Source organism: Macaca fascicularis, chromosome 2 (assembly GCF_037993035.2).
Source record: "Macaca fascicularis isolate 582-1 chromosome 2, T2T-MFA8v1.1".
In the NCBI taxonomy this organism is placed as follows: domain Eukaryota; kingdom Metazoa; phylum Chordata; class Mammalia; order Primates; family Cercopithecidae; genus Macaca; species Macaca fascicularis.
In genome coordinates, this window is record NC_088376.1 from 100522579 (window position 1) to 100550556 (window position 27978).

At 47.7% G+C, this 27978-nt stretch overlaps 1 protein-coding gene across 5 annotated transcripts in view; it reads left to right on the forward strand.

The window, feature by feature from the left end:
* The window catches only part of ACVR2B (activin A receptor type 2B), a 29600-nt gene extending 3903 nt beyond the window's left edge, over positions 1 to 25697 (forward strand). For 2 of the 5 annotated variants that reach the window (XM_045386465.3, XM_015445674.4), the window contains exons 2-11: positions 19549 to 19756; positions 20127 to 20236; positions 20407 to 20558; positions 20641 to 20784; positions 21393 to 21536; positions 21944 to 22092; positions 23622 to 23736; positions 24451 to 24589; positions 24683 to 24813; positions 25379 to 25697. In XM_045386465.3, coding sequence (XP_045242400.1) covers positions 19549 to 19756; positions 20127 to 20236; positions 20407 to 20558; positions 20641 to 20784; positions 21393 to 21536; positions 21944 to 22092; positions 23622 to 23736; positions 24451 to 24589; positions 24683 to 24813; positions 25379 to 25573 — 1487 coding nt within the window. In that variant the 3' untranslated portion in view covers positions 25574 to 25697. Of the gene's footprint in view, positions 1 to 1580; positions 1839 to 19548; positions 19757 to 20126; positions 20237 to 20406; positions 20559 to 20640; positions 20785 to 21392; positions 21537 to 21943; positions 22093 to 23621; positions 23737 to 24450; positions 24590 to 24682; positions 24814 to 25378 lie in introns of those variants that run through there. The other 3 variants (XM_045386463.3, XM_045386464.3, XM_074031710.1) reach the window with 3 other exon arrangements.
* The last annotated feature ends 2281 nt before the right edge of the window (positions 25698 to 27978 follow it).

The window sequence follows — 27978 nt, forward strand, 5'->3', positions numbered from 1 at the left end:
AAGTGACTTTCATCCCTCAGGCCTAGTGTAGTGGTAGCTGCCAAGGACATGGGCTGCAGAGCCATGGGCCATGGGTGCCCCTCCCAGGGAAGAGTGTTTTCTGCTATCTGTCCTTGTATCTGCTGGGCACTTGAGGCTCTGCCCCATCTGGGTGAGCTGTCCTTCGGGAGGAATCCCTAGCTCTTGGGGGCCCTTTCAAGACAGATGATGTGAGAAACCTGGCCATCTTTCCAGGCCCTACAGCTGGGTGAAAACATAAGATCTGAACCCCATGGCCTCCCATCGCTTGGGTGGGCCTCTGTGGTATACTACTCTGTGGGTCTTTCTGGGCATCAAGAATCTCCAAAAGCAGCTGGACCTCCGCTGGCACTTCACCTAAGGAGCTCCCGTTATAGGGAGCCAGTGAAGAGCCCACATTCTGTACAGTGGTCCTTGATGTCGTAGACCCCTCTGAGAATCTGATGAAAGCTATGGACCCTTCCCCCAGGAAAATGTAAATCGGTATATGTGTGCATGTGGCTGTACATTGTATGCACCCACTCTGTTTTGTAGATACTGGGAACCTGCTGCCCCCTGATTAAACTCCTTGAAGTCCTGGCTGCCCTGCACATATCCACTGTAGCAGTCCTAAGGGGCAGCTTGTTCTGGGGTGGGAGGGGTGCTTGTTCCACCTTGGTACCTCACTTACTTTGCCTTTTGTGATCCCGCTGGATGTTTAGATTCTAGCCCTGGTGTCTCTTTCCAGAAAGCTGCCCTCTTGAGTGCCTGCCTATGCATTCAGCCCCTCTGCTTGGGAGCTCAGGGTAGTGCAAATGAGAACCAAGGAGTATCAGTTCAGGAGTTTAGATCCACTCACATATACTAACCTGTCACCATGGATTGGGATCTGGAGGGTTGAGGACTGGGTCTGGATAATCTTTTTGTGGGTAACTCCAGATAGACTCTAGATAGTCCTGAGGTAGGGTCCTGGTTGCATGGGCCTCACTCTAGAACGGGGTTTCTCAGCCTTGACACTATTTACATTTTAGGCCTGATGATACTCTGTTGTGTGTGGGTAGTGGTGGGTTGAGCTGTTCTGTGCATTGTAGGATATTCAGCAGTATCCCTACCTCTACCCACAAATTCCAGTAGATCATGTCAACCAAAAATGTTTCCAGATCTTGCTAAAATGTCCCTGGCAGAGGTGAGACCAAAATCATCTCCTGTTGGGAACCACTGATCCAGAATGTTCTCATGCTTTCAAAGAGGCACACAGTTGTAAGAAGTAGGTAGGGGTAACGGCTTATGAGTGCATATCCATCCCCCCACTCTGGATGCAGGGTTGAAGGTGAGGTTCTCCTCAAGGCCAAGGAGATTCCTGCTTAGTGAAATCTGCTCAGCACGTGAGAGTTTGGTTCAAAATTAGTGGTTCTGGTGTACAGCTTGCCACCGAGGAGAATTCTGGCGTCCTTGAGTTTTCCCAGAAGTGGTTCAGGTTTCAGGGAGGCGGAGGCTGTGGGTGGCTGGGCAGCCTGCCTGCCCGCACCCGCCCACTCGCCTCTGACCGTTGCCTTAAGGCTGGCACTCAGCCTCTTCCTCCCGTACACGCAGAATGTCAGGAAGTGCCTGTTGCTGGGGACTCTCTGCCTGCCCAGCACCCCCTCTCTGCTCACCTAGGGGCCTCAGGAGCTGAGGCTAGCCCTGTCTGCCAAGCGGAGCACTGGGGTTGTAGCAGGCCGTGGGCATGCCCCTTCCCCTGAGCAGACCTGCCGTGTGGCGCTCCGGGGAGCCGCAGAGGCTGTGGGCCTGGAGCCCCCAGGCCGGGGACACCAGGGCAGGTGGGCAGCCTCTCCCCAAAGGTATGGGTGCAAGTCTCTCCCCTCTCTTCAGGGTGTGGTGGCCAGATGGGAATCTGAGGGCAGGGCCAGGCTTCCTGCTGTGGACCTGGGGAGGTGTGGGCAGCGCTGCCTTAGACATGCGGCAGCCAGCACTGGAGGCCCCGGTGGAGCGGTTCGTATCTGTGGAAGCTTGTCTGTTGGGCTTGGCAGGCTGGCAGCCCCCTGTGGCTGCCCCCATGTTTATTTTCTACTCCTACCCTGGCCTGCTTCGAGCTTGGCTAGGGAATGCTTCTGTGGGACTCTCTCTCATCTTGAACTCAGTGAGACACAGTTTGCTGCACTGGGAAGTGATTACAAACTGGACTCTTAGGATGGCGGAAGCATTTTTCAAAGCCCCAGTTTCCAAGTGCTCCACATCACTGGTATGTGAAGTGCTTGCTGAGGTTCAGACTTTAGTTCCATCTGTTTTTGGGGTCTTTACAAAGGGGACTTTATTTCCTTCTCAGAATTCTTTCTCTTCCTTCCCTCCCATTCTGTCACTAATTCTGTATTCCAAAACAGAGACCCACCCCCTTGTTCTGGGCTTCCTTTTTTGGTCTCTCATTCTGCACCAGACTTAGGGGTCCATCCTAGCCCTAGAGGTGCCTATTCCTTGTGGTCCTTGGGGTACCACTCCTGAATGCCCAGGTTTTCCAGGGGTGGAAATGCTGCTGCCTTCTTCTGACTCTTTATTTATGACATTGGTCAGTGATGTCTCTGACTAAGACAATGGTAGGTGCTGGAAATCAACGGATAAAGCAGACTGGGATTGTTCAGGGGTCAGCCATGCCTCTTCCTGCAGGGCCCAGGACCAATAATAGCTTTCTGCCTTCGGATAGCCCCATGCTTTCCTCTGGTTATTCTAGGCTTGCTGTACACATGCATGTGCCTTTTTCAGATTCTTTCTGGGACTGGCAGCTCCAACTGGGTGTTTTCATTCATGGACACATGACCTCTGGAAGCGGGTGTGGAAAGGAAGCCTGTCCCACTGGGCAAATGTGAGGCCCTCTTCCCAGGGGAATGTTGTCTGGACAGGTCTGACCTGCTGGACAATGGGGCTTCTCCCTGGCCAGTTTCTGGGCTGGAGCTGAGGTGTTTTGTGAGGCGAGCTCATGCTCTTTGCGTGTGTTCCTCTGCCGACTATTTCAGTTCCACTCTGACAACCAAGGAAGCTAAAATTAGTTTTGGAGAAGGAAAAGGAAGGCTAGTTGGAAACCCAAGCCCTTGGCTGGAGAATGGAGGAGGCTGCTTCCCAGGTTTGTGCCTGAGCATTTCGGAGGATGAGACCAGACCAGCTGTTATCTGTCCATCTGAGGAGAGGGAGGGGTCCCTGTGGCCTCCCAGACCTGAACCAATTAAAACAGGAGACTGACTTGGAAGCTGACTCTCTCAAGTGTTGATGCCAGGATGTTTTTTCCTTCTGGCTTGTGCAGTGGTGCACAGTGTTTTCAGGTATGAGGACAATGCCTTTTAATGAATGTCCAGTGTCATTGATACCCCTCCTCCCCTTCCCCTCCAACTGGATTATTATGTGTCCGTTGATTTAGAAAGCACGCATGAGTTTTCCCAGCCTGGGCTGGCAACCATGGTTTAAGAACTCTTATTTTATGCACTTTTTGGGAATTTCCTTCTCACTGTAGTTTGATATTGGGTTAGAGGGGAGTCCTGTGGCCCAGGGCTCACACAGGAGGTCCAGCTTCTCTGTGTAGTGAGGGCATAGTGAGTAAAGGCTCATCTGCTCTGGGGCTTAGAAACTAGAGGAGCAGAAGGGTTAGAGAGATGAATTCTGGTTTCTCTTCCCACCTGGCTGGCTCCTCCTGTGAACCTTCTGGCTGAGGGTGAGACCTGCAAGGCTGTGTGGGAGTAGAAGGAGGGCCAGGGTAATGCAGTCTATCTCCCCTGCCCTGAAACCTGCCATCCAAACCTCCCATCACTGAAAGGTTAGCCACCCTGGGGTGTAGTTTGGGGAGTAGAAGTCACTTCAGCCCTAACTAATTTTTCCATTTCTAAAAACAAATTATTACTTTTTAAACAAGTAATATACCTACATTGTATCACAGAAATTTAGATGTTACGGATAAAACTAGGGTCTCCTTTTATCATCTCTGTTCCCCATCTGAGGCCTCCTCCAAACGTAATCCTTTGAAGGTTGAGGTATATTCTTCCAGACATTTTTACCTGTGCATCTATAGAAATACTTACAGAAATAGACAGGTTTTTGGCCAGGCACCGTGGCTCACACCTGTAATCCCAGCACTTTGGGAGGCCGAGGCGGGCAAATCATGAGGTCAGGAGATTGAGACCATCCTGGCTAACACAGTGAAACCCCGTCTCTACTAAAAATACAAAAAATTAGCCGGACGTGGTGGTGGATGCCTGTAGTCTCAGCTACTCGGGAGGCTGAGGCAGGAGAATGGCGTGAACCCGGGAGGCAGAGCTTGCAGTGAGCCAAGATAGCGCCACTGCAGTCCAGCCTGGACAACTGAGTGAGTCTCCATCTCAAAAAAAAAAAAAAAAAAAAAAGAAATAGGCTTTTTTTCCACCTAAAATGGTATTCAAGCATTTAATTGAAGTATAAACATATACAGAAGAATGTACAAGTAATTAAACAGAAGTGACAGCTGAGAAGCATTTTCACAAACTGAATACACTGGTGTAGTTAGCATCCAAGTCAAGAATCAGAAATTTTCCAGCCCCCCATCCCCAGCAAGCCCTGTTTTGTTCCATTTCAGTCTCTACCAACACCCACTAAGGTTAACTACTATTCTGACTTCTAACAGCATAAAATAGTTTCGTCTGTTTCTGTGTTTCATATGAATAGAACCTTACAGAATAAACTGCTTTGCATCCATCTTTTCCTCACCATGTTTGTGACTTTAACCAAGGGTTTTTTTTTTTTTTTTTTGAGACGGAGTCTTGCTCTGTCGCCCAGGCTGGAGTGCAGTGGCCGGATCTCAGCTCACTGCAAGCTCCGCCTCCCGGGTTTACGCCATTCTCCTACCTCAGCCTCCCGAGTAGCTGGGACTACAGGTGCCCGCCAACCCACCCGGCTAGTTTTTTTTTGCATTTTTTAGTAGAGATGGGGTTTCACTGTGTAGCCAGGATGGTCTTGATCTCCTGACCTTGTGATCTGCCCGTCTCGGCCTCCCAAAGTGCTGGGATTACAGGCTTGAGCCACCGCGCCCGGCCTGGACTTTATGATTGTATAGAATGTATGCAGACTGTTTCTCAAGGATAGATGAGAAAATAACTTCTGGATTTTAAGGCGTGTATTACTGGTTTTAATAGATACTGAAAAATGGTTACACTATTTTATATATTTATTTATTTTTTGAGGCTACCCAAGTGATGGCAGTGGGGGTAGAAGCTGGGTGATTTGGCAGTTGGCTCTCTGCGGTAATCTGTGAGCATCCTTCCCACCCCCACACCCCAACCCCTGCTGACATGCTAGATTACAGAGGTTAGAAATAGCCTGGCTTCAAGAAGGATGCTGGGACATGGGAAGGGCTCATTTCCACTGGCTTAATGTATGAGGAGACCTGGAGATAACTTCTCGTGCCTGCGTCTCCTACCTTGTGCCTGAGTCTCCTGGGTACTGTGCTGATGAGGGAAGTAGCAGTGGACAAGCCAGGATGTGCTGGTCTGGGTTTGGGATGGAAGTGCATATGTGCGTTCACTTACCAGGCTCCATGCTGCCTGCAGACTCTGAAGAGACTAAGGCACTTGCTGAAGGTTGCTGAAGAGCTCTGGGTAACGGCACTACTGGCGAACCTACTGCATTTGACAAAATCTGAGTGTGACAAATTCTAATTTCATATGTGGTGATAATGATGGTGGGGGTATTGGAGAAACCTGTAGAAAAACTATTTTAGAGTATGGTGAGAAGCTTTTCATGACAGAAGGAGCTCTGGTGAGTTTCTGTTCCTGGCTGAGTGTATGCCTTGTTCCCTGTATAACTCTCTGCCACAGTTGGCAGAAGACTTAGGGAAGATAGTTTGGGATGACTTGTTCTCCAAAGCTCTTGCTTCCCAGTCTTGTTCTTCAGCTTGCTGCCTACTCTTTACTGTTATGTTAGGATTCTTTATGTAAGTCCACTTGTCAGGCCCTGCTAATGAATTTAGATGACACTCAAGTTTGTGGAACTGTTTCTAGTACAAATGATACTCCAATCATCTTTCCCACATTATACGTATGATGTGCACTGTTTGTGTCTTAGTCTGCTCAGGTTGCCATAATGGAATACCATAGACTGGGTGGCTTAAACAACAGAAATTTCTTTTCCTGCAATTCTGGGGGCTGGAAGTTAAAGATGAAGGTGCTGTCAGGATTGGTTTCCAGTGATTCCTCTCTCCTGGGTTGGCATATGGTAGCCTTCTTGCTTTGTCCTTTTTGCTGTGTGTATCCACTCCAGGTGTCTCTTCTTATAAGGATGCCAGTCCTGTTGGACTGGAGGCCCACCTTTATCACCTCATTTAGCCTTAATTACCGTCTTAAAGGCCCTATCTGTAAATATGTTAATGGCAAAACCCGCAATTACTTTTGCACCAACTCAGTAGTCACATTGGAGGTTAGGGCCTCAACCTATGAATTTTGGTGGGACTCACTTCAATCTATGACTGTCTGAAACAATAAAGTTTGGTTGAAAGTGAATTCTGTTTTCCTCTTGAGTGACATTTTGGAATGGAAGTTACTTTTTTCAGGGCTTTGCCCTGGTGTCTCTTTTGTTCTTGCTTAATACTGTCCATGGACAATCTTATCTACACTGGTGGGCTTAATTTCTGTGTATGTGTGCAGGTTCCCTTGCCTTTGGGCATGTTACGATCCTGAAAATATGTCTAAAAGCTGGGTAAAAAGTAGATATGGAGATGTCCTTTTCTGATAATCAGGACCAAATCTCTTTCTAAAGGTAACTGGAGAAACTGGAAAAAATAAAACTTCTCTGGTTGAAGGCATTGTATATCTAAGAAGATACTGAAGACCTGCCAGGCCAGTATCTGCATGAGAACAAAGGCCTAGGGTGATGATTTTGGTATTTGGGTCTGTTTTTAGTCATAGGGTCAACTGAGAGGCTGCATTTGTAGCTTTGTGGGGCTGGGAAGACAGGAATTGGAATTCTAAGCAAAGGGTGGGCAGAGTCAATCACTTACTTGGGATTGAGATCCTAAAGATATAGAAGTTAGGGGGACCCACATGTAGACAAACACTAAAGTTAGATTGAAATATTCTGGGGTGCTGGGTGTGGTGGTGCACACCTATAATCCCAGCTACTTGGGAGACTGAGGTGGGGAGGATCATTTGAGCCCAGTAGTTCAAAACCAGCCTGAACAATATAGTAAGACCTATCCCAAAACCAGAAAATATGTTCTGGGTAATGGTACCTTTAGACATGTTAATTCTTTCTAGAGGATTTATGCCATCCTAGGCCTCGAATTATCTCTATAATTTTTCAAATACAATGACTGGTAATTTTAAGTAAACAACCAGCCAAAACATCACAGTTGAAGCCAACCTGGATGGCCTCCAGGTTGGAGTTGCCATGTACATATTTAAAAATAGAAGTGTTCAGCCAGGCGCAGTGGCTCACACCTGTAATCCCAGCACTTTGGGAGGCCGAGGTGGGTGGATCACGAGGACACTAGTTCAAGACCAACCTGGCCAACATGGTGAAACCCTGTCTCTACTAAAAATACAACAAAATTAGCTGAGTGTGGTGGCAGGCGCCCTGTAATCCCAGCTACTAGGGAGGCTGAGGCAGGGAATTGCTTGAACCTGGGAGGCGGAGGTTGCAGTGACCCGAAATTGCACCACTGCCCTCCAGCCTGGGTGACAGAACGAGATTCCATCTAAAAAAAAAAGAAGAAGGAGAAGGAGAAGAGGGTTCACTGTGGTCAAGGAAATGATAGTGGGAATTTCAGCAGATAGCTGAAAACTATGAAAAGGAAAAATCTCTTAAAGACTTGTTCTGCATAGTAACAGAAATTAATAAATCAGTGAATGCTTTTATCAGGGGATTAGGTGAAACTGGATAGAGAATTAGTGAACTGGATGATAGATCAGAAGAAAGTATAAACTGAACCACGGACAGGCAGAAAAATGGATAACAACAGAATAAAGAGAAACCCATAGAGCATGAAATGAGAAGGTCCAAGATTCATGAAATCACAGCCACAGAAGTAAAGGAGAGAGAATGAGGCAGAAAAGATAATAGCTGAGAACTTTCTAAAATTAAAGATATCAAGCCACAGATTCAGGAAGTCCTGTGAATCCCAGGTAAGACAATAAATTTTAAAAATCCACATCTATATCCATCACAGTAAAAATTATGGAAACCAAAGACAGAGAATGTTGAAAGCAGCTAGAGAAAAAAGGCATTATTATCAAAAGAGCTGTAGTTATACTGACAGCTAACTTCTCAATAGAAACAGTGGAAGCCAGAAGACAATAAGTGCTGTCTGAAGTAGTTGTCAGCCTAAAATTCTGTATCAAGTGAAACTGTCGTTCCGGAAAGAAGGCATCATGATGTTAAGTGAAATAAGCCAGACATGGAAAGACAAATACCATATTATCTCACTTATATTTGGAATCTAAAAAGGTTGATCTCATAGAAATAGTGCACAGAATAGTGGTTACCAGAGGCTAAGGATGTAGGTAGGAGGTCAGATGGGGAGAGGGTGGTCAAAGGGTACAAAATTACATTTAAAGGAATAAGTTCTGGTCTGTTGCACCGTAGGGTGATTGTAGTTAGCAAGAATGTATGGTATATTTCAAAATAGCTAGAAGAGAGGATTTTGAATGTTCCTACCACAAAGAAATGATAAATGGTAATGGATTTGCTAATTACCCCAATTTGATCATTACGCAGTGTATACATGTATCAAAACATATTCTACCCCATAAATATGTACAGTTATTACGTGTCAATTTTTAAACAAAACCCCTTTTTTTTTTTTTTTTTTTTTGAGATGGAGTCTTGCTCTATCACCCAGGCTGGAGTGCAGTGGGGCAATGTCGACTCACTGCAACCTCTGCCTCCCAGGTTCAAGCAATTCTCCTGCCTCAGCCTCCCGAGTAGCTGGGACTCCAGGCACATGCCACCACGCCTGGCTAATTTTTGTATTTTTTAGTAGAGAGAGGGTTTCACCATGTTGGTCAGACTGGTCTTGAACTCCTGACCTCGTGATCCACCCCTATCAGCCTCCCAAAGTGCTGGGATTATAGGCATGAGCCACCACGCCTGGCCTACAGAACTTCTTAAAAAAGAAGGAACATGTCAAGGAATGTGTTCTTCAGGCAGAAGGAAAATATATCCAGATGGAATGTCAGAGATGAAGAGAAGAATGAAGAGCAATGAAAATAATAAATATTCAGGCATTTATTGTGAGAATGTGTTACTGAGTTTGAAATACCACAAAAGAAAATGCTTGGCAACAATGCTGTATGTGAGAGTGGAGTGAAAATGAATTTAAATTGTTCTAAAGATTCTTACAATGGCCAGGAAGAGAGTGGAACTACCAAGTAATACTAAATTTTGATAAGGCATGCTGTCATCTCTAGGGTAACTTAAAGAATAGATTATAACTTTCAAGCTAAAAAAGAGACAAATGGCCTGGGTGCGGTGGCTCACGCCTGTAATCCAAGTGCTTTGGGAGGCTGAGGTGGGCGGATCACCTGAGGTGCGTTGTTGAAGACCAACCTGACCAACACGGAGAAATCCCATCTCTACTAAAAATACAAAATTAGCCAGGCATGGTGGCGCATGCCTGTAATTCCAGCTACTCGGGAGGCTGAGGCAGGAGAATCGCTTGAACATGGGAGGCAGAGGTTTCAGTGAGCTGAGATTGTGCCATTTTTCTCTGGCCTGGGCAACAAGAGCGAAACTCCGTCTCAAAATAGAAAAAAAGAAAAAAAAAGGCAGACAAATGGGCCGAGTGAGTGGCTCATGCCTGTAATCCTAGCACTTTGGGAGTTCAAGTGGGGAGGATCACTGGAGCCCAGAGTTTGAGACCATCCTAGGCAATGTAGTGAGACCCCATCTCTACAAAAAATTTAAAAAATCAGCTGAGTGTGGTGGCATGCACCTGTAAGTCTGAGCTACTTGGGAGGCTGAGGTGGGAGGATCGTTTGAGCTCAGGAGTTTGAGGCTGCAGTGAGCTGTGATTGAGTCACTGTACTCCAGCCTAGGTCACAGAGCAAGACCCTGTGTCCAAAAAAAAGGAGGCATGGAATAATAGAGAATTCTTCAGTTGAGAAGAAAGCAATAAGAGACAAGGGAACATAGACCAGATGAGATAAATACAGCTAATATTTCTAATAAATATATGATGTAAAAGTTATTTTTAAGACAGGGTCTCACTCTGTCACCCAGACTGGAGTGCAGCAGCGCATTCTTGGCTCACTGCAACCACTGCTCCTCCAGGCTTAAGCGATCTTTCCACCTCAGCCTTTGAAGTAGCTGGGACCACAGGTGCAAACCACCATGCCTGGCTAATTTTTTGTATTTTTGGAAGAGATGAGGTCTCATCCTGTTGCCCAGGCTTGTCTCGAACTCCTGAGCTCAAGCAGTCTGCCCGCCTCAGCCTCCCAAAGTGCTGGGATTGTGGGTATGAGCCACCATGCCGGGCCTGATGTAAAAATTCTTAATAAATATTTAAGGATGGATCTGAATACTTATTAAAAGCTCTGACTCTGTGGGTGGAGTTGGCTTAATCAAGGGTGATCTGATTGGGCTGTTTTGGGAATTAATTGGATTTCCCTGAGAAATATCTTCTGTTTTCTGTCTGGAGGGGGCAAGCCTGGATATTAACATCCTGGAAGTCACAGGGGATGAGAACTAGGGGTTCCTGTATTTGGTATATTGTTCTGTATTCCTCCTGTTTCAATGTGATACCTGTGCCCTCAGATTTGCCTGCTCCTCTTTGTCGAAGAGGCTCTCAGTTCATTTTCTTTGGAAAATAAACATAATCTCCGCTGGGTTGGAGAGGGTCAACCATGATGAGTGGTGGTAGGATCTGAGGATCTGACTGTACCTTACTAACCAACTCTTCTGTCTTTAGACTCATCTTTACCCTATTCTTTCAGAGACATTTGGTGCCACAAATTCCTGAGTTTTGAAGGGTTCTGTGGGGGAAGTCACATTGCTTTTCTACTTTATCTAGAGCCAACTTAGGAATCTGTGTGATCAGTTACCATGTGTGTAAATGCTTTCCAGCCTTGAAATGTCATTTCTGTGGTTCTCTCCTGTTCTCTTTGTTCTTACAGGTTTATGCCTTAAAATACTTTACTGTGGTTTTAGTGGGACTACTGGAGGGAGCAAAAGGAAATGTTTGTGTATAATCCTTGGCGTTTACCTGGAAGTTCTCCTTCCAGTGTTGTCCAGGAGTGATGGGGCCTGGGAAAAGGCATGTATTTCAGAGCTGTGGGAGGATGGTGCCAGGTCCTTGTTTACAAAGTCCAAGTTGGAAGTGACTTGAGGTCACCTGGCTTGGTTCCTTGTTCCTAGGCGGGACTTCTGAAGGCAGATGGAATTCCTCCTGTCACCTTGGAAGGTGCTCTTGTATTTACATTTCTGGCATTTGTAGTGAACAAAACAGTGGAAAATCCTCATGTAAAATACATAGAAATGCTGGAAAAAGTATAATAAACACCCTTTTAAAAATGCATATACATTGCTGCATGTATAAGAAGTAAGGGAAAAGCAAGAAAGGGCTGGAAACTAGAGCTGTATGCCTTCACTGGCTGAAACTGCTGATTCCTTGGGGACTTTGCCTGTCTTTGTAATTTAGAGATGTGGGTTTAGTAGCAGTGTGGACAAGAGGAGACAAGATGTAGAATTGAGACTGAGGCCTTTGCATGGCCTCAGACTTCTGTTGTGTTATACCTTCAGTAAAAATGTGGGCTAGAGGAAATATGTCTTTGTTGACAAAGAGACTAAATAATGAAATTGTCTGAGACTGGGTCGGGGTTGGGGTTGGGGTAGTTTCCCTGAGAATTTGTGACCATAGGCCTATGCTCATGTGAGCTTGGCGTTTATACCATCCTGTTCTCTGGTAAACTAAGTTGAGAAATTAAAGTGATTCCAAATAGTTAATGTCCTAGGGAGACTGGCAGAAGCCAAAAATATAAGTTACCTTTGAAAGGTTGCCCCTTCAAACTTGGCCTCAAAGTAGTCCAACAGAAACGGCCCCAATGAACATAAGCTCAGTATTCAAAATTCTAAAGTCCTATGAGGAAACAGTACCATGAGTAAAGTCAGAAATAACAAATGTCAGAAGCAAACTTTCAAGAAGTTAAATTATAGAATTCTAAGAGAGATTTGGAAGTAGGCCAAAGTACAGAAGTATCAAAATTGACCAGGAAGTTTCTTTTTAATAGAGCTTATAGAAATGAAAAATAGAATAATTGAATTTATAAATTGAGTAGAAGGACTAAACAACAGATTAGACATAGCTTAAGAGAGAATTCGTGAATTGGAAGTTGATCTTCAGGAATTACCTGTAATGGTGTTTAGACACAGAATTGGAAAATAGGAAAGGAGAGTTAAGAGACTGGACAGAATGAGAAGGTCTAATATGCTTGTAATAGGAATTTCAGAATCATAGAATATGGAGATACAATATTCAAGTTGATAATAGCCAAGAATTTGTCAGAATTGACAAAAAACACAATTCATTAGAATCTAAAGGCATAGTGAACCCCAAGTAGTATAAATTTAAATATATACTTAGACACGTATCTTGTAGTGAAACTGCAAAGAGAGAAAGCAGCCAGAGAGAAAAAAACAGAATATCTACAAAGTTAAATTAATAGCAGACTTTTCAGCAACAGTAGTGGAAGCTAGAAAATAGTGGAATAATATTTTCAGAGAGCTGAGATAAAATAACAATCTAAAATTTTATGTTCATCTAAATTGCAATTCAGGAAGAAAGACAAAATATTTTGAGAAAAGCAACAAAGGCTCCTCTGCCAAGAGATCTCTATTGAAAGATTTTTTTTCAGTAAGGACAGTGGTCTCAGAAACGCAGAGATGCAGGGAAAGATGACTGTATGGACACTTACAAAATACAGACACAAATAATGTCTGATTTGGGAGCTGGGTAATGAGAACAATGACACTAAATACTGAACACAAGCAATATGTTAAATTAGATGTACATTGGAAGAGTCATTAGAGTTTCAAATATTTAAGTTCCAATGAAGGATGGTAGAGATGTTGATTTACCCTTTTAGTGTAAGTGTACCCATTAAAGTTTATAGGCCTAGCTTACAACGGAATAGGAATGAGATGTATAACTTCAAAAGTGGCTAAAATAGGAAATTTTAAAAGATAATCCAAACAGAGGTAACAGTAGAGAAGAAACAAATTTAAACATACCCAGTAATCATATATGTAAACATACCCAGTAATAATAAATGTAATGAGACTGAACTCTAATTAAAAGATGGTGTTAGATTGATTTGGGGGGAGGGAAGAGAGAAAGATTTCTTTAAGTTAGAAAAGATAATTTTCTTTAATACTAACACACACGAAATGTCATATAGCTATGTTAACATCAGATAAAATGGACTTTTGGCAAAGAGCATTCATTGCAAATAAAGAGGGTTACTATATAGTAAGAAAAGTTTTATTACCAAGAATATATAAAATAATTTCTATAACTCAAAGGAAAAGCAATCCAGTAGAAAAATGAGAAAAGATACAAACAAGCAGTTCTCAGAAGGAAATGTTAATAATCGTGAGAAGATGATCAGTCTCACAAGTAATCAGGGAAATGCAGATCCAAATTGTACCATTTCACACTCACCAGGTGAACCCCAGGTGGGGCTGTCATCTGTTGGGAACTTAGATTGACACATCCACTTTGGAGAACAGTTTAACGGTATTTAGTCAGTTGATGATGTTTAGACCCTATGACCTAGCCAAGAAATGCCCACACATGAGCACACACACAAACAAAAATGTAAAAAAATTCATGATGGCATTGCTGAGATCAACAAACATAAATAACCTGAGTCCAGTAGGTGAGTGGATGCTTAAAGTTATGTGAGGTTTTAAGCTTCTGAAATAAATGCACTTCAGAGCTGCAGGAGAGGCAGCAGTATATAAAGAACATGCACTCTAGAGACAGGCTGCCTGGGTTTGAAGCCTGATTTTGACACTTAATAAATAACTTGGTAAGTTACTTAGCCTCTTTGTGCCTCAGTTTTTATAAAATGAGGACCTGCACAGGTTTATTATGAGGATTAAATAAGTTACTCTTTGCAGAAGAATGCTTAGACCTGGGATGTAGTGTGAGCTGTATAAGTATTACATAAATGTGTGTCAACCTGGATGGCTTATAAATACATGGATGAAGGAGAAAAAGCATATGTATTAGCGATTGTATTTGATTGCCAGAAACAGTCAAGAGTTACTCTCTCAGGTAAAAGAAATGCAAAGACACAATGTTGGAATATTTGGGGTTTTTTTTCTCCCCTATTATACATGCCACTCCACAATGTGCATACACGTGTGTGCGTGTGTCAGTGTCTTTGTTATACACTCTAGCCTTCCTTCCTGGCCCCATCTGTCTCTTCAGGTTCCCTCCATCTCTACACCTGGTTGCCCTTACTCTGGTCCTGGGGAGGTGGTAGATGCTGCTTTGTGGAGCTAGGGGTGTGGAATCATAACATGGATAAGTCACTGCTCTTGGCCCTCCTTGGCTCTTATGGAGGGACCTGCTAGGGCAATAAAGGCAGCTGGGCAGACTCAGGGCTGCCTTTCGAGGGGTGCTGTCTGTGGGGACAGCTGCCTCTTCTCTCTGGGCAGATGTGAAGGCTGGACACCAGAGGGAGAACACTGGCCCTCCTGAGACATTCTTTCTTGTCCTCCTCTTGGCCATGGAGGCTTCTGGGAGGGTGTGCCCCAGTGTGCTGGCAGAAGCAGACCTAGATAGATGTAGTGGTGAGTGGCACTCCTCACAAAGGTGGGACTGGGCACCTGCTCCCTGGGGTAGGTGGCTGCCAAGGGGCCTCCAGGAGCCAACCGAGCAGTGGTTCTGCTGGCTGCTGGGGTCAGTTCCTCTAGGAGACACTGGCTGGACTGGGGACACCCAAGTGCAAAGCTCAGGGACTCCAGGGGAGGTGGGCATGGACACTCCACCTCTGAACCATCTCCTCCTCTTTCTCTCCCCATTGCACTTTGAGCCCCTCGCAGACAGGACCCTGGTGAGATTTCTCCCTTTTCTCCTCAGGGCATAGTGGGTATGTCCAAAGTCTAGTGGGCTGAGCTGCTTCATAGGAGAAGCGAACCTCCCAGTGTTTGACCTCCCAGTGCATGTCTTCGAGCATCAAAACTAGCCAGCTTAGGTTCTGCTGCCAGAAATGTTAGTTCAGAGTGCAGTCTGCATGTACTGTGTGTGTGTGTGTGCATGTACTGCGTGTTTGTGTGGGGGTCGGGAGTGGTGTATCTGGGAGTGGTGTCCTGCCAGGAGGGAAGGTTTGGGGAGCCCTGGGTACTTTCTTTCCACTGGGAGGCCTCTTGGAGCATAGGGACTGCCTCCTTGGGGACATTGCCACTTGTATTTCAGCTTCCTTTGGAGGCCAGCAGTTGGTTTGGCTGTGACTCAGGGATGCAGCAAGCCCCTTGTCCTGGTGTCTGGGAGCTATGCTCGTTTACCTCAGGGCTATGAGGCAGCAGGCCTAAGGGGGTACCATAAGCACCCCCATCTTGGGAGCATGGCTTCTCCTCCTGCCAGGTTAGCTGAGTGGGCTGGGGGTCAAGGGGAGCCACCTGTGCATGGATGCCCTGGCTTCCTGGGTGTGGGTGGGAATCTCTCTCTATCAAAAGGCAGAGGTGGCCTATGGTTGGAGTATTGCCAGAGGCTATAAATAGCTGAGTGTGTGAAGGAGAGTCTGGGGAAGAGAGAGGAATGGGGGAGGCCCCTGGGTCTCCAGCTGGCAGCAGAGCCCTGTGGTGAGGGAGGGGCATGGAATGTTACATAGGGCTCTGAACATAAAGCTCTTGTAGGCATGGTGTGACTTGATGGGCTGGGAGTCATACAGGGTACTTGTGTTGTAAGGGATTGTCATAGGGAGTAGGGGGTAGGTGTGGCTCTAATACAGCCAATGTGCCAGGCAGTGTTCTAACCACTCTTAAAGTGCATTAATTCAATTAGTTGCTACAACTTCCCTAGCTGTGAAGTATTGGAGTAGGACTTGAAGTCTGGCCCACTCATGGCTGCCATGTTTCGCTGGGTTGCCAGTAGGAGGATCTGGTCAGATGGGGGTCAGGTGACATCTTTTTGAAATGGAGTCTCGCTCTTGTCGCCCAGGCTGGAGTGCAATGGCACGACCTCAGTTCACTGCAACCTCTGCCTCCCGGGTTCAAGTGATTTTTCTGCCTCAGCCTCCTGAGTAGCTGGGATTGCAGGTGCCCACCGCCACGCCTGGCTCATTTTTGTATTTTTAGTAGAGATGAGGTTTCACCACATTGGCCAGGCTGGTCTCGAACTCTTGACCTCAGGTGATCTGCCTGTCTTGGCCTCCCAAAGTGCTGGGATTACAGGCGTGAGCCATTGTGCCTGGCCCAGGTGACATCTTGAACCCTTGAGTCCTCTGAGATTTGGAACTCCCAGCCTCTTCACTTGGGTCCTGCCCATGGTAGTGGCTAGAGGGTGGTCCCTGACTTATCAATGGCCTGGAGAGAGGAGGTTACTCTGTTGGCCTCCCTTGTTTGGACTCCTACCTCAGCACAGAGGCTTGTTGCTTGTCTCAATGGAGATGGAAACTCTAAGGACCTAGGGCTTGGGCTGCAGGCTGAGGCCATCCTTCCTTGTTGTTCCCTCCTTTCGAAATCTTGCTCTAGCCATGATACCTACACCCTTCTGTCCATCTGTCTGTCCACCCATCCATCCATGATGTGTTTGGAATGATTCTACCACTCAGGACAGCAAGGGCCCTGCCTTCATTGGCTTTCCAGTCTTGTAGGGAAAGCCTGACATTTAGGAAGTAGTTGTCGAGTACGTGTGTAATGTTTTATTTCTCATACAAGTGTTCGTTGTGTTATTTCATCTTGGAGATTATTTTTGGTTATGTTGTTGGTACACTTTTCAGATGTCTGAGATATTCCTTTAAGCAACAATAGGCCATTAGTCAAGGGTGGTTAAGTTAAGTGGCAGGGGAAGCACAAGGGCCAGTGGAAGTAGAAAGTTTGCGTGGTCTCAGCTGAGGGAGAGGGAAGAGCTGAAATCAGAGGAAGGTGGGGAACCCTACGGTCAGAGGTGGTAACTTCCAACTTACGAAGCCTAGAAGCTGATCACATTCAAGGGTGTGACATTATGGTGTGGCTGCAGTGAGGGAAGGAAGTTAGGGGAGTGCCCAGCTTCCCTGTCTGCAGTGCAGCTTCCTGGCTGGCCCCACAAGTCTCAGGTCTCCACGGACCCCCACTAGAACTGCTGCCGTGGATGCAGTGGGGCCCAGCCTGGCGGGAGGAGGCCCTGTGGCCTCTGGGCAGGGTGCTTCGAATAACCCAGTCATTGGGTGCTGCTACAGGCAGACTGGGGCAACGTAGGTGCAAGCCTCAGTCCTGGCCCTGGTGTGCTTGCTCAGCCTTTGGTCAGCTACTCCCACCCCACCCTCTCAGGTTCTCCCTCTAAACCTTAAAGCCACATGCTTGATGAAGGGCCTGACTGGGGAAGCCAGTGTGTACCCTTGTAAGCCTCTCTGTGGACCCTGAGGCCCTTCGTTTGGAAGAGGCTGAGTCCCAGCTGACTGGCTGGTCAGGAGGCCATGCGTTTGCCTTTCACAAGTGTCAGAGCCTAGGCTACCTGGTGTAGAATGACCAGAGCTGTGGCTGGGCACTGCCATTCTGATTGGGTGACATTTCGGACCCTTGGGCGCTACCTGGATCCTTGAGTTTCATTGCTTGCTCCTGCCCCTGGAAGAAACATCCTATCACTTCACGGAGATGCAGAAAGGGGTTGGGTTTGAAAGGGGAATGGCTGCTCCAGTGGTGGAGGGCTTCTTTCACCTGACAGCCAGTCAGTATCCTTCTCTCTGGGGTATACCCTGGGAAATCAAGCTCTTTCCTCATGAAGGCCACCAATGGGGGTGGAGAGGAGAGTGAGGATGTCCTTAGGCTACACTAGCGTTCAGGGTACTTTGCCCTCCCCAAAGGTCAGGGCAGGGTTTGTGTTCCTTGCTACTCCAGTCAGCCATTGAGGCTGATGGCGAACTAGGGCTCTTGGCTGCTGATGGGCTGGCTGTCTGGTGGGATTGACTCTGACCCCTCCCTCCTTCCTGGGTCGGGAATAGTGGTAGAAGACCAGCCAGGAGTGGTGCCAGGTCACTGGCCTACTTGGGCCCAAGAAGTGTGGACAGGATGGCTGGATGCTTGGTGCAACTATCCTCTCAGGTGTCTGCGTGGGGTTCTAGCAATGAGGTTGTAAATGTCACCACCTCCCTCCATTGTGGGCGGCCTATAATGGGGTGCTGGCAGAGCTTTCAGACAGAACCGAACCTCCTTTGGCATCTCCATATTCTTTCCCATCTCAGGGCTATGTGGTTCCTGGGGGTAGTGGGAGTAGACTGGGGCTGGGACAGGAGGTTGTTTTATAGGGGATGGTGAGGAAGATGGATTTGGGGAATGTTTGAAATCAAGTTTGAAGGAAAGTGTTTGAATGGTGGGGGTTGAAGTGGTTGTCCACCTGGATGGCACTTCCTGCAGCAGGTGGAAAGGGGTTCAGAAGTGATGGGGAGTGCCCCGGGGTCATCAGAAGCCTAGCCAGGAGAATGATCTGTCATCGAAGGTTAAGCCACCATCTAGCCCTCCTCTGCCTGAGGCACGTATTCCCCTTGGTGACTTTGAGAGGCTTACCCTGTACACGCAGGCCTCATTCCTTATGTTCTCCAGCCCTGCATGGAAAACATTCCTTATGTTCTTCAGTACCAGGTGTGGTTGCTGGGTGTAGAAAGGACGCTTACAGGGTCCTTGCTTCCCTTTACGTATGGGCAGGGAGTTGTGGAGGACCCACTGGCATGGTCTCCCTGGGGAACTGTCGTGAGAAGGGGGTTTGGGGGCAGAGACAGGAGCAGCAGGAAGCCACTCCCCTTTGCAGTTTTGCCAAGTGGTCCTTGAGATCTTTGTCGCAATCACCTGAGACAGATAGGGGTGGTTAAAAGCACATATTCTGTACCCATTCCCATTGGGATGGGTCTGGATTGGGCCTGGAAATATATATTTGAGTGAACAGTGGTCCTCTTTCCCACACCTCCAACACACGGTGATTCTGATGTGCCCTGGGGTTTTAAGGGTGCCCCTTCATCAGTTTCTGCTGCAGCAGGGAAGTAGCCCCACCCCCACCCAGGAGCCTCAGGTGTTGGTGGCCTTTCTGTGCATCTGGCCTCTGTCTGGCTGGCTGTTTATCCATCCTTCTGGGGCATTAGGTTTCCTGCCTCCTCTCTTTTGCTTAGGCCTAGGGGCAGCTGTGATGGGCTGCAGAATAAGGTGGGGGCTGGTGCCAACTGGTACATGTAAATTAAGAGGTGTTGGATGGATGGGTGGCCTGCGTCCAGGGGTGAGTGCAGGGGGTTGGTGACCCCAACCCACCACCCGGCCTCCCTCCCTCAGGGTGGCCTGGCACCCAGGACTGGGAGTAGGGGTTTGGGTGGTGGTCCCAGGGGCATGCTCAGTGGTTCTCTTTTCTCTGGGGCACAGGCTCTGGGCGTGGGGAGGCTGAGACACGGGAGTGCATCTACTACAACGCCAACTGGGAGCTGGAGCGCACCAACCAGAGCGGCCTGGAGCGCTGCGAGGGCGAGCAGGACAAGCGGCTGCACTGCTACGCCTCCTGGCGCAACAGCTCTGGCACCATCGAGCTCGTGAAGAAGGGCTGCTGGCTAGATGACTTCAACTGCTATGATAGGTACTCCACGACTCGCCCTCCTTTCCTCTTGGACCCGCCTGCACTTATACTGCCCACTGGGCCATTTGGGTCTCAGGATGTCTGAGCGGGAGATAAAGGACCGAGAACGGGCTCTTGAGATGGTAGCCAGGGCCCCACGCCCTTCCACACCCTATTTGTCCTACCTCAACCCTGAGGAGGGGTCTCAGTGAGTGTCAACCCCTGGCTGTTCCTCCTTGGCTTTGGGTCTCCTGTAGGGGAGGTGAGTTCACACCATCCCCCTGATGTTGCCCATGAGGTGCTCTGTCTGTGAGGAGGGGTTGGCGGGGCAGGCCTGGGGCAGTCTTGCATCCCCCAGGTGAGGGGTGTATGGAAAATTCTGTGCCTCCAGGCAGGAGTGTGTGGCCACTGAGGAGAACCCCCAGGTGTACTTCTGCTGCTGTGAAGGCAACTTCTGCAACGAGCGCTTCACTCATTTGCCAGAGGCTGGGGGCCCGGAAGGTGAGGGGGCAGTGTGGAAGTGGGGCCTTGAGTCAGCCGACCTGGGCCTCTTTGGCTTGGAGCTCTTGGCTCCTCAGTTGGGTGGGGTGTGGCTACAGGGCCCTGTAGTCTGGCTCTGGAGGTGTGAGGGTGGGCAGACTGTTTGACACAGGGCTCTGTGTGTCCCCCAGTCACGTATGAGCCACCTCCGACAGCCCCCACCCTGCTCACGGTGCTGGCCTACTCACTGCTGCCCATTGGGGGCCTTTCCCTCATCGTCCTGCTGGCCTTTTGGATGTACCGGCATCGCAAGCCCCCGTACGGTCATGTGGACATCCATGAGGTGAGACAGTGCTGGCTTGGGGCAGGGCAGGGTAGAGGTCGGGAGGACAGGCCAGACCTTATTAAGCCTTGCTCTCCCCCAGGACCCTGGGCCTCCACCCCCATCCCCTCTGGTGGGCCTGAAGCCACTGCAGCTGCTGGAGATCAAGGCTCGGGGGCGCTTTGGCTGTGTCTGGAAGGCCCAGCTCATGAATGACTTTGTAGCTGTCAAGATCTTCCCACTCCAGGTGAGTATTTGAGGGGCTCCATCCAGGTCCTCTGCCTCCACTGTAGCTTGAACTGGAGGCTCTCCTGCCCTGAGGCAATCCAAACCCCAAATACATTGTGGTATTAGAGAAAAGTGAGCCTTATTGGGCCTATTTACTCATGTTACACTTGGCTGGTCTGTAGATTTCATGCAACTGTGGAATTTTATCATAGGACTAGGGTAGGGCTTTGCAAAACCTTGATTTGCCCCGGTTTCCAAGGTTTTGTTTTTGACATTGAGTTCTTTCCAGTGGCCCTGGACACCAGGTCTGGCTCTGCCTCATTTGTTGGGTGATACGGGGTCACTCACTTCCCGTCCGTGGACCTTAGTGGCCCCGTTTGTAAATCAAAGTGCTAGCCTTAAGTGATCCCAGGGATCACTGTTGGCCTCATGCTCCAGGACCTAGCTTAATACAGATCTTCTCCTGGTCCTGTTACAAATGCTGAAGCTGCGAGGCTGCGGGGTGGGGAATCAGCTGGGAGGCTCGGGAGTGGGGAATGGGGAATGGTTGTTCTGCTGTAGGGCAATGTGACTGTAGCAGGGCTAAACCAGCCAGTTGTCCCCCCAACCCCTCACCCCCGGCCTCAGGACAAGCAGTCGTGGCAGAGTGAACGGGAGATCTTCAGCACACCTGGCATGAAGCACGAGAACCTGCTACAGTTCATTGCTGCCGAGAAGCGAGGCTCCAACCTCGAAGTAGAGCTGTGGCTCATCACGGCCTTCCACGACAAGGTGAGCCACACCCATCAGAATGGACTCTGAGAGGAGATAGAATGCCCCCTTGGTGGCTCTCCATAATATGATGACCCCTTCCCTGTGGAGGTGTCCACCATGAGGTACTCTGCCCCGGTAGCACTATCCACGATGAGGTTACCCCTGCCATAGGAGTGGACATAGGTGCCCCTATGATAGGAACCTCTCACCCTGGGATAAGTTTTTGTGATAAGAGTAGTGACTGCATGATTCCCACCCCCTAGCCCTCCCTGCCTCCTGGCCTCATCTATCTTCCATATCAATTGTAGTAGCCTCCCAGGAGGGCAGCCTAGTCATTGGCCCACTGAGACTTCTCTGCGAGGGCTGGGCTGGGTCCTGTCCTGTACCCAGAATCTGCGCTCAAGTTCTGTGCTGTCTTCTCTCAGGGCTCCCTCACGGATTACCTCAAGGGGAACATCATCACATGGAACGAACTGTGTCATGTAGCAGAGACGATGTCGCGAGGCCTCTCATACCTGCATGAGGACGTGCCCTGGTGCCGTGGCGAGGGCCACAAGCCGTCTATTGCCCACAGGTATTAGGGTCAGCACATGCCTTTCCTGCACTTGACTTGGAGCTGTAGGAAGTCAGCTCCAAGTGGGTGAGAGCAGTGTCTGGAGATGTCTCAACTTCCTAAACATACTTATTCTGCTTGCTGTGTGTCTGAGGCAGCTGGGCACAAAACCTGGCCTTCCCACTGTGTCCTGGGGATGGCATGGCCTCCGAAGCTGGTTTGTGGTGCCCTCTAATGGCCACATGAAGTGCTGACTCCATTACTTTGGTTGGAGAGTTGGCTCAGTAGTTCTCAAATTGTCTAGGACCCCTTTATACTCTTAAAAGGACTTTTGTGTAAATGGATTATGACTATTGATATTTGCTGTATTCGAGCACACCCACACATCCCATTCGCTGTCAGAGTGATGACACCACATCTCATGTAGCTCTTAGGAGCATAGAGTTATGCTCCTAAGAGAATGAGCCTTCAAAAAGCAAATAAATGAAAATAATTTTGACCTTATAGATTCCCTTGGAACAGTCTTAGAGATTTTCTGGGGTCCTCAAACCACACTTTAAGAAACTCTGAATGAGCTCATCACTGTCCTGCTTACTAAATGGCAGGCAATGCTCTAAACACTTGAGAAGTGTCAATTCATTTAACCTTCATTACCGCCCATTGAGACAAGTACTGTATTTCTCAGCTCTGTCTTGCAGATGAGGAACAGTAGTACAGAGAAGTTGAATGACTTAGCCAAGGTCCTATAGCTAGTTGAGTCTGGTTCTGTGACTGTGAGGGAGGGGAATGATCCTCAAATTCCAGCGTTCACAGCTGAAGGGTCCCTGATGGTAATAACAGTAATGACATAGAAGGTTGACTGTATGAAAGTGCTATTCTTATAGGTCAAAAGGTTGAATGTTGTCTCCACTATATGGCTCAACTTAATAGGAACACTAGTAAGTATTCCCGGTGTGGCCCTAAGCATTTGTACTTACCACTCAGTCGAATCCTCACAGGGCTGAGACAGGCACTGGGGAAATTGAGTACCACAAATAGCTTTGCTTAGTTAGAGGTGGAGCTGGGCGCATGCAACAGCACCCTTGCTTCACCCGGCCTTCATGGTGAACTCGAGGCCCTAAGGGATATCTGCAGGATCCTAGGAAAGCTAATATTAAATTCCTATTCTCATTCACATTCCAAATGCTGTAAATTCTTCTCAGAAAACTTGCATCCCAGGCCAGTGTGCCTGTCCACAACCCCTCTGAGAATATATGGGCTGGCCTTTGTGATAGTGTGGGGACTGGGACAGGGTCTGCCCAGCTGTTAGGGTAGGTGTTGCTTTGCCAATCCTGAGGGGGGGAATCCTTCCATCTGAAGTGCACTGAGGGATTCTCACACCTATGTGGGCTCCTGCAGCTGCCTGCCTGTGCTGTTTCACCTCTGCACCCCAGGTAGCAGGGGATGACCTGGTCTGGGGACTGACTAGGGCATAGACTCTAGTATCTTGGGAACCAAAGTGGGAGTTGATCATGATGTTAAGCTTTATCTCTGCCCACTTGTTTCCACAGGGACTTTAAAAGTAAGAATGTATTGCTGAAGAGCGACCTCACAGCCGTGCTGGCTGACTTTGGCTTGGCTGTTCGATTTGAGCCAGGGAAACCTCCAGGGGACACCCACGGACAGGTAACAAGCCTCACAGGGCAGGAAGACAGGGGCAGGCCCAGGGTAGATACTTTGCCCTTTTCGTGCTCAGCTGGCGAGGTGCACAGATGAGGGTGACTGCATGTGTTCAGAGCTGTCTGAGAACTCAGAACAATGCTCTTATTTGACCAGTGGAGAAACCAAGGCCAGGAAGGCAGTGTAGCTGACAGTCAGCTGGGAAACGTAGAGATTCCACATTGGGGTTTTGACCACTAGTCCTCGTAGTCTGGCTCTCACTTTTTTAGTTTTAATTCCTAAGATAAAACAGAAAGAAATGTACTAAGGATCCAAACAAAGAACCTGGAAAAATTAACTAAAAATTAAACTTAGGAAATAATTCCTAAAACAATCACTGTTATTATTTTTAAGTGTTCTCCCTCTCCCTTTGTTTTTGGTCTTAATCTCAGTAAAATACACATCATCTATAGTTCCTTGTATTAATTTGGTAAGAATTCCATTTTAGATTACTATTATCTCCAGAATATAGTATTTAAAAAGTATTATCCAAGTATAATTGATGCTGTGACCTCTCGTAACTGCTGTGAATGTGGTGAATCGAGGTTTGCCATCATTGATAACCTGTCTGACTTGCTCTGTCTTGCCCCCATCTGGTGCACAGAGGCTGTAACTCCCATGTCCCAGCTGTGTGTGTATGGCCAGTCACTGTAAACCCTGTCCTCCTCTGTCCTCACATAGGTAGGCACGAGACGGTACATGGCTCCTGAGGTGCTCGAGGGAGCCATCAACTTCCAGAGAGATGCCTTCCTGCGCATTGACATGTATGCCATGGGGCTGGTGCTGTGGGAGCTTGTGTCTCGCTGCAAGGCTGCAGACGGTAAGTAGGATGGCAGCCCTGGGCATCCTAGGTTGAGGGATAGGGAGCAGTGGGACCTTGGAGTGATCCTGCCAGGTTCTCTCTTACTCCTAGGACCCGTGGATGAGTACATGCTGCCCTTTGAGGAAGAGATTGGCCAGCACCCTTCGTTGGAGGAGCTGCAGGAGGTGGTGGTGCACAAGAAGATGAGGCCCACCATTAAGGATCACTGGTTGAAACACCCGGTAAGGGGCCTGGTGCAGGCAACTTTGCAAGGGGGTGGAGAAGGGAAAACCCTTCATGTGTAGCAGGTAAGCTGAAATCAAGGGGGAATGAGCAAAGAGAAAGTCTATTACGTTCCCTGGACTCCAGGAATATGTTCCAGGGGTTATGGGGAGTAAGGTAGGATGATGTCCTTCTGATCCCCAGAACTGCTACATTTTGGGCCCTTGTATGGTTTGGGCTTTGAATACGATTTTTTTGAATATCAGTTCTTCAAGGCAAGTAGTCATGTCTGCCCTAGTAGGGGCCTGGGTGTCTCCTTCTCCCTCCTATGTATATTGAGGTTCAATGAACCTTTCCTAGGGCTGTGGAGTGAGGCCAGTAAGCTCAGAAAGATGACTGCCATGAAGGCAGGCATGCTGATTCCTGAAGTTTGCCCCAGGCCTCTGCTGGTGGACCTGCTGCTGTGGTTGGGGCTAGTGGGCTCTCCCTGATCCTTGGGAACATCAAGTTTACTGTCCCCCAAAGCTTTTCCTCATTGAAGGGCCCTAACAAAGGTGTCTTTCCCATCTCCCCTATGCTGCTCAGGGCCTGGCCCAGCTTTGTGTGACCATCGAGGAGTGCTGGGACCATGATGCAGAGGCTCGCTTGTCTGCGGGCTGTGTGGAGGAGCGGGTGTCCCTGATTCGGAGGTCGGTCAACGGCACTACCTCGGACTGTCTCGTTTCCCTGGTGACCTCTGTCACCAATGTGGACCTGCCCCCTAAAGAGTCAAGCATCTAAGCCCAGGACATGAGTGTCTGTCCAGACTCAGTGGATCTGAAGAAAAAAGGAAAAAAAGTTGTGTTTTGTTTTGGAAATCCCATAAAACCAACAAACACATAAAATGCAGCTGCTATTTTACCTTGACTTATTATTATTATTATAATTATTATAATTATTATTATTAATATTATTTTTTGGATTGGATCAGTTTTTACCAGCATATTGCTCTACTGTATCACAAACAGCGGACACGTCAGCAGGCGTTGAGGTGCTGAGCTGTGAATGCAGAACCAGCGCCATGCTGAAGAGCCTCAGCCACCTCCTGTCCTTTGGGATTCGTTTTTCCCGCTTTCTCTTTGTTTGTCGTCTCAGAATCTGTGACACAAAGAAACCCATCTCCTGTCTTAGGAAACCTAATGCTGCAAACTCTACCTAGAGGAACCTTTGAAGACTGTTACATAAGAACATACCTTCCTCAGAAGAGGAGTTTCCTCTGCCCTCTGCCCTTCTCCCCTCCTTCCCTCCCTCCCTCCCTCCCTTTTATTTTGTTTTAGTGAGCTTAAGAAACAGCAGATACATCTTTCACGGATCTAACGGGTGTTGTCCTGACCGAGAAAAAAACTGGGATGAGAATGGTTTGGACTGGAGTTGGAAGGGGAGGACAGTACTGGGGGTAGGATTTGGAACAGAGCTACACTGGACTCGGGCACATTCGGAGCAGCATCCTTTACTATGGAGGCTACTTCTCAGGTAACCAGGAATCGAGGGGAAGGACCTTGTGGAGGCCGAGCATTAATAGCAAGAGTGGGGTTTGGAGAAAGTCTGAGATTGGGTACAGCCCTGACTTACCTGTTGGCCCTGACCAGTTTCTTTTCACTAACTTGGCCTTGGGCATAGGGTGAAACATTTTTTCTTCCCTAATTTTAAAATTAGGTGAGGGTAGAATCACAGGTTAGTGAATACATTCTTCATAAGACACGATGCTGTAAATACCCTTAATGGACGAAAAGTTGAAATACTTTTGTTTCCTCTTGGAGCAGTTCAGGGAAATGCCCACAGGGGGTTGTCTTGCACAGATAGGGCAAGAGGATTTCCTGGGTGGAGTCTGCCAAGGCCTGCCTCGCTGGGGACCCAGAGTCCTGCAGCTCTGGTTCTGCCCCAGGTGGTAACAATACTGTCCCCTTTCTGTGGCTCGTGGACAAGACTTTCTCCAGACCCCTTAAAGTGGTACATATTCTAAAAAAACTGTTTTTCTATTATGCCATAACCTTGCTCTAGTCAGTGAATGTTCCTAATGCTGCTGTTTCAACATTTGAATTCTTTTTAATTTATGAAACATGCTAAATTTTTTTTTCAAACAAAACACATACATCCACATATACACATGCTTTGCTATGTGGCTTCCAAGGTTTAAATTTTGAAAAGTAAAAGAATTAAAACTTCACGACCACAGATCACCTCAAACCAGAAATACCTCAGAATTTTCTACTTGTGTAAGGTTTATTATATATTTTGTTAGTTGTGTTGTCTTGTAGTAAGTATATTTTAATGTAAGTTGGCTTTTATGACAAGAAAGTTTAAAAGAAATAGAGAAAAAGAAAAAAGTTTGCATCTTCTAGGGAGTGCTACCATTTTTGTTTGATAACGCCCCCTTGTAAATAATTGTCATCAGCTGTAGGTTGGCTGTCTGGGCCAAGTCTGGGCATTCATCAGTCTTGTTTGTGAAGGCTTTTCCTTCTGGTTTCTTTAGATCATTTTATTTAAAAACAGTGCATCTCTTCATCGTGAGGGTAGGCAAGGCGGGGGCTGTGGGGAGAGGTTGACCTGGGTGAGAACTGAAGAGTCCGCCTCCTCTTGGGTTGTTTGGAGCTTCACATGGAATTCACATGTAACATGTAACTTGATCCGTCGATGTTCAGAATGACAACCCCACTTAAACTTGGTAGAAGGATGGCCCTTAGACCTGAATGGGGTGATTTTACTTGAGATTTAACTTCTTCAGCAAATTAGCAGCAACGTTGGAAGAGATCTGTGGCACCTCCGTGAAGCACACCATGACTCAGGCCAGTCTTCTAGTGTAGCGTGTCTGGAGGGAAGGGTTTCGCTCTTGCTGGTCTTGGAGTCCACAGTGTGGGGGGGCACTGCACACGCCTGGCCATCTACCTGGCGTGCTATGTTCAGTGTCTGGGGCTTGCTGCCCGGGGGTCTTTTCCTCTGGGTGTTGAGGCACAGGGTGCTATGGGAGGCCCGTTTGCTTCCCTCTCAGAGCTCAGTTTTTGCTTCATGGGTCAAAATGTGGGCTGGCCAAGTGGTTACAGGAACAGGGTTTTGGTAAGCTGTGTTGTCTTTTTTTAATTTTTATTTTTAAATGGTTTGATTTTGTGCTGTGGTATTTTTCTTCCCTTGGAATAATTTTTAATGGC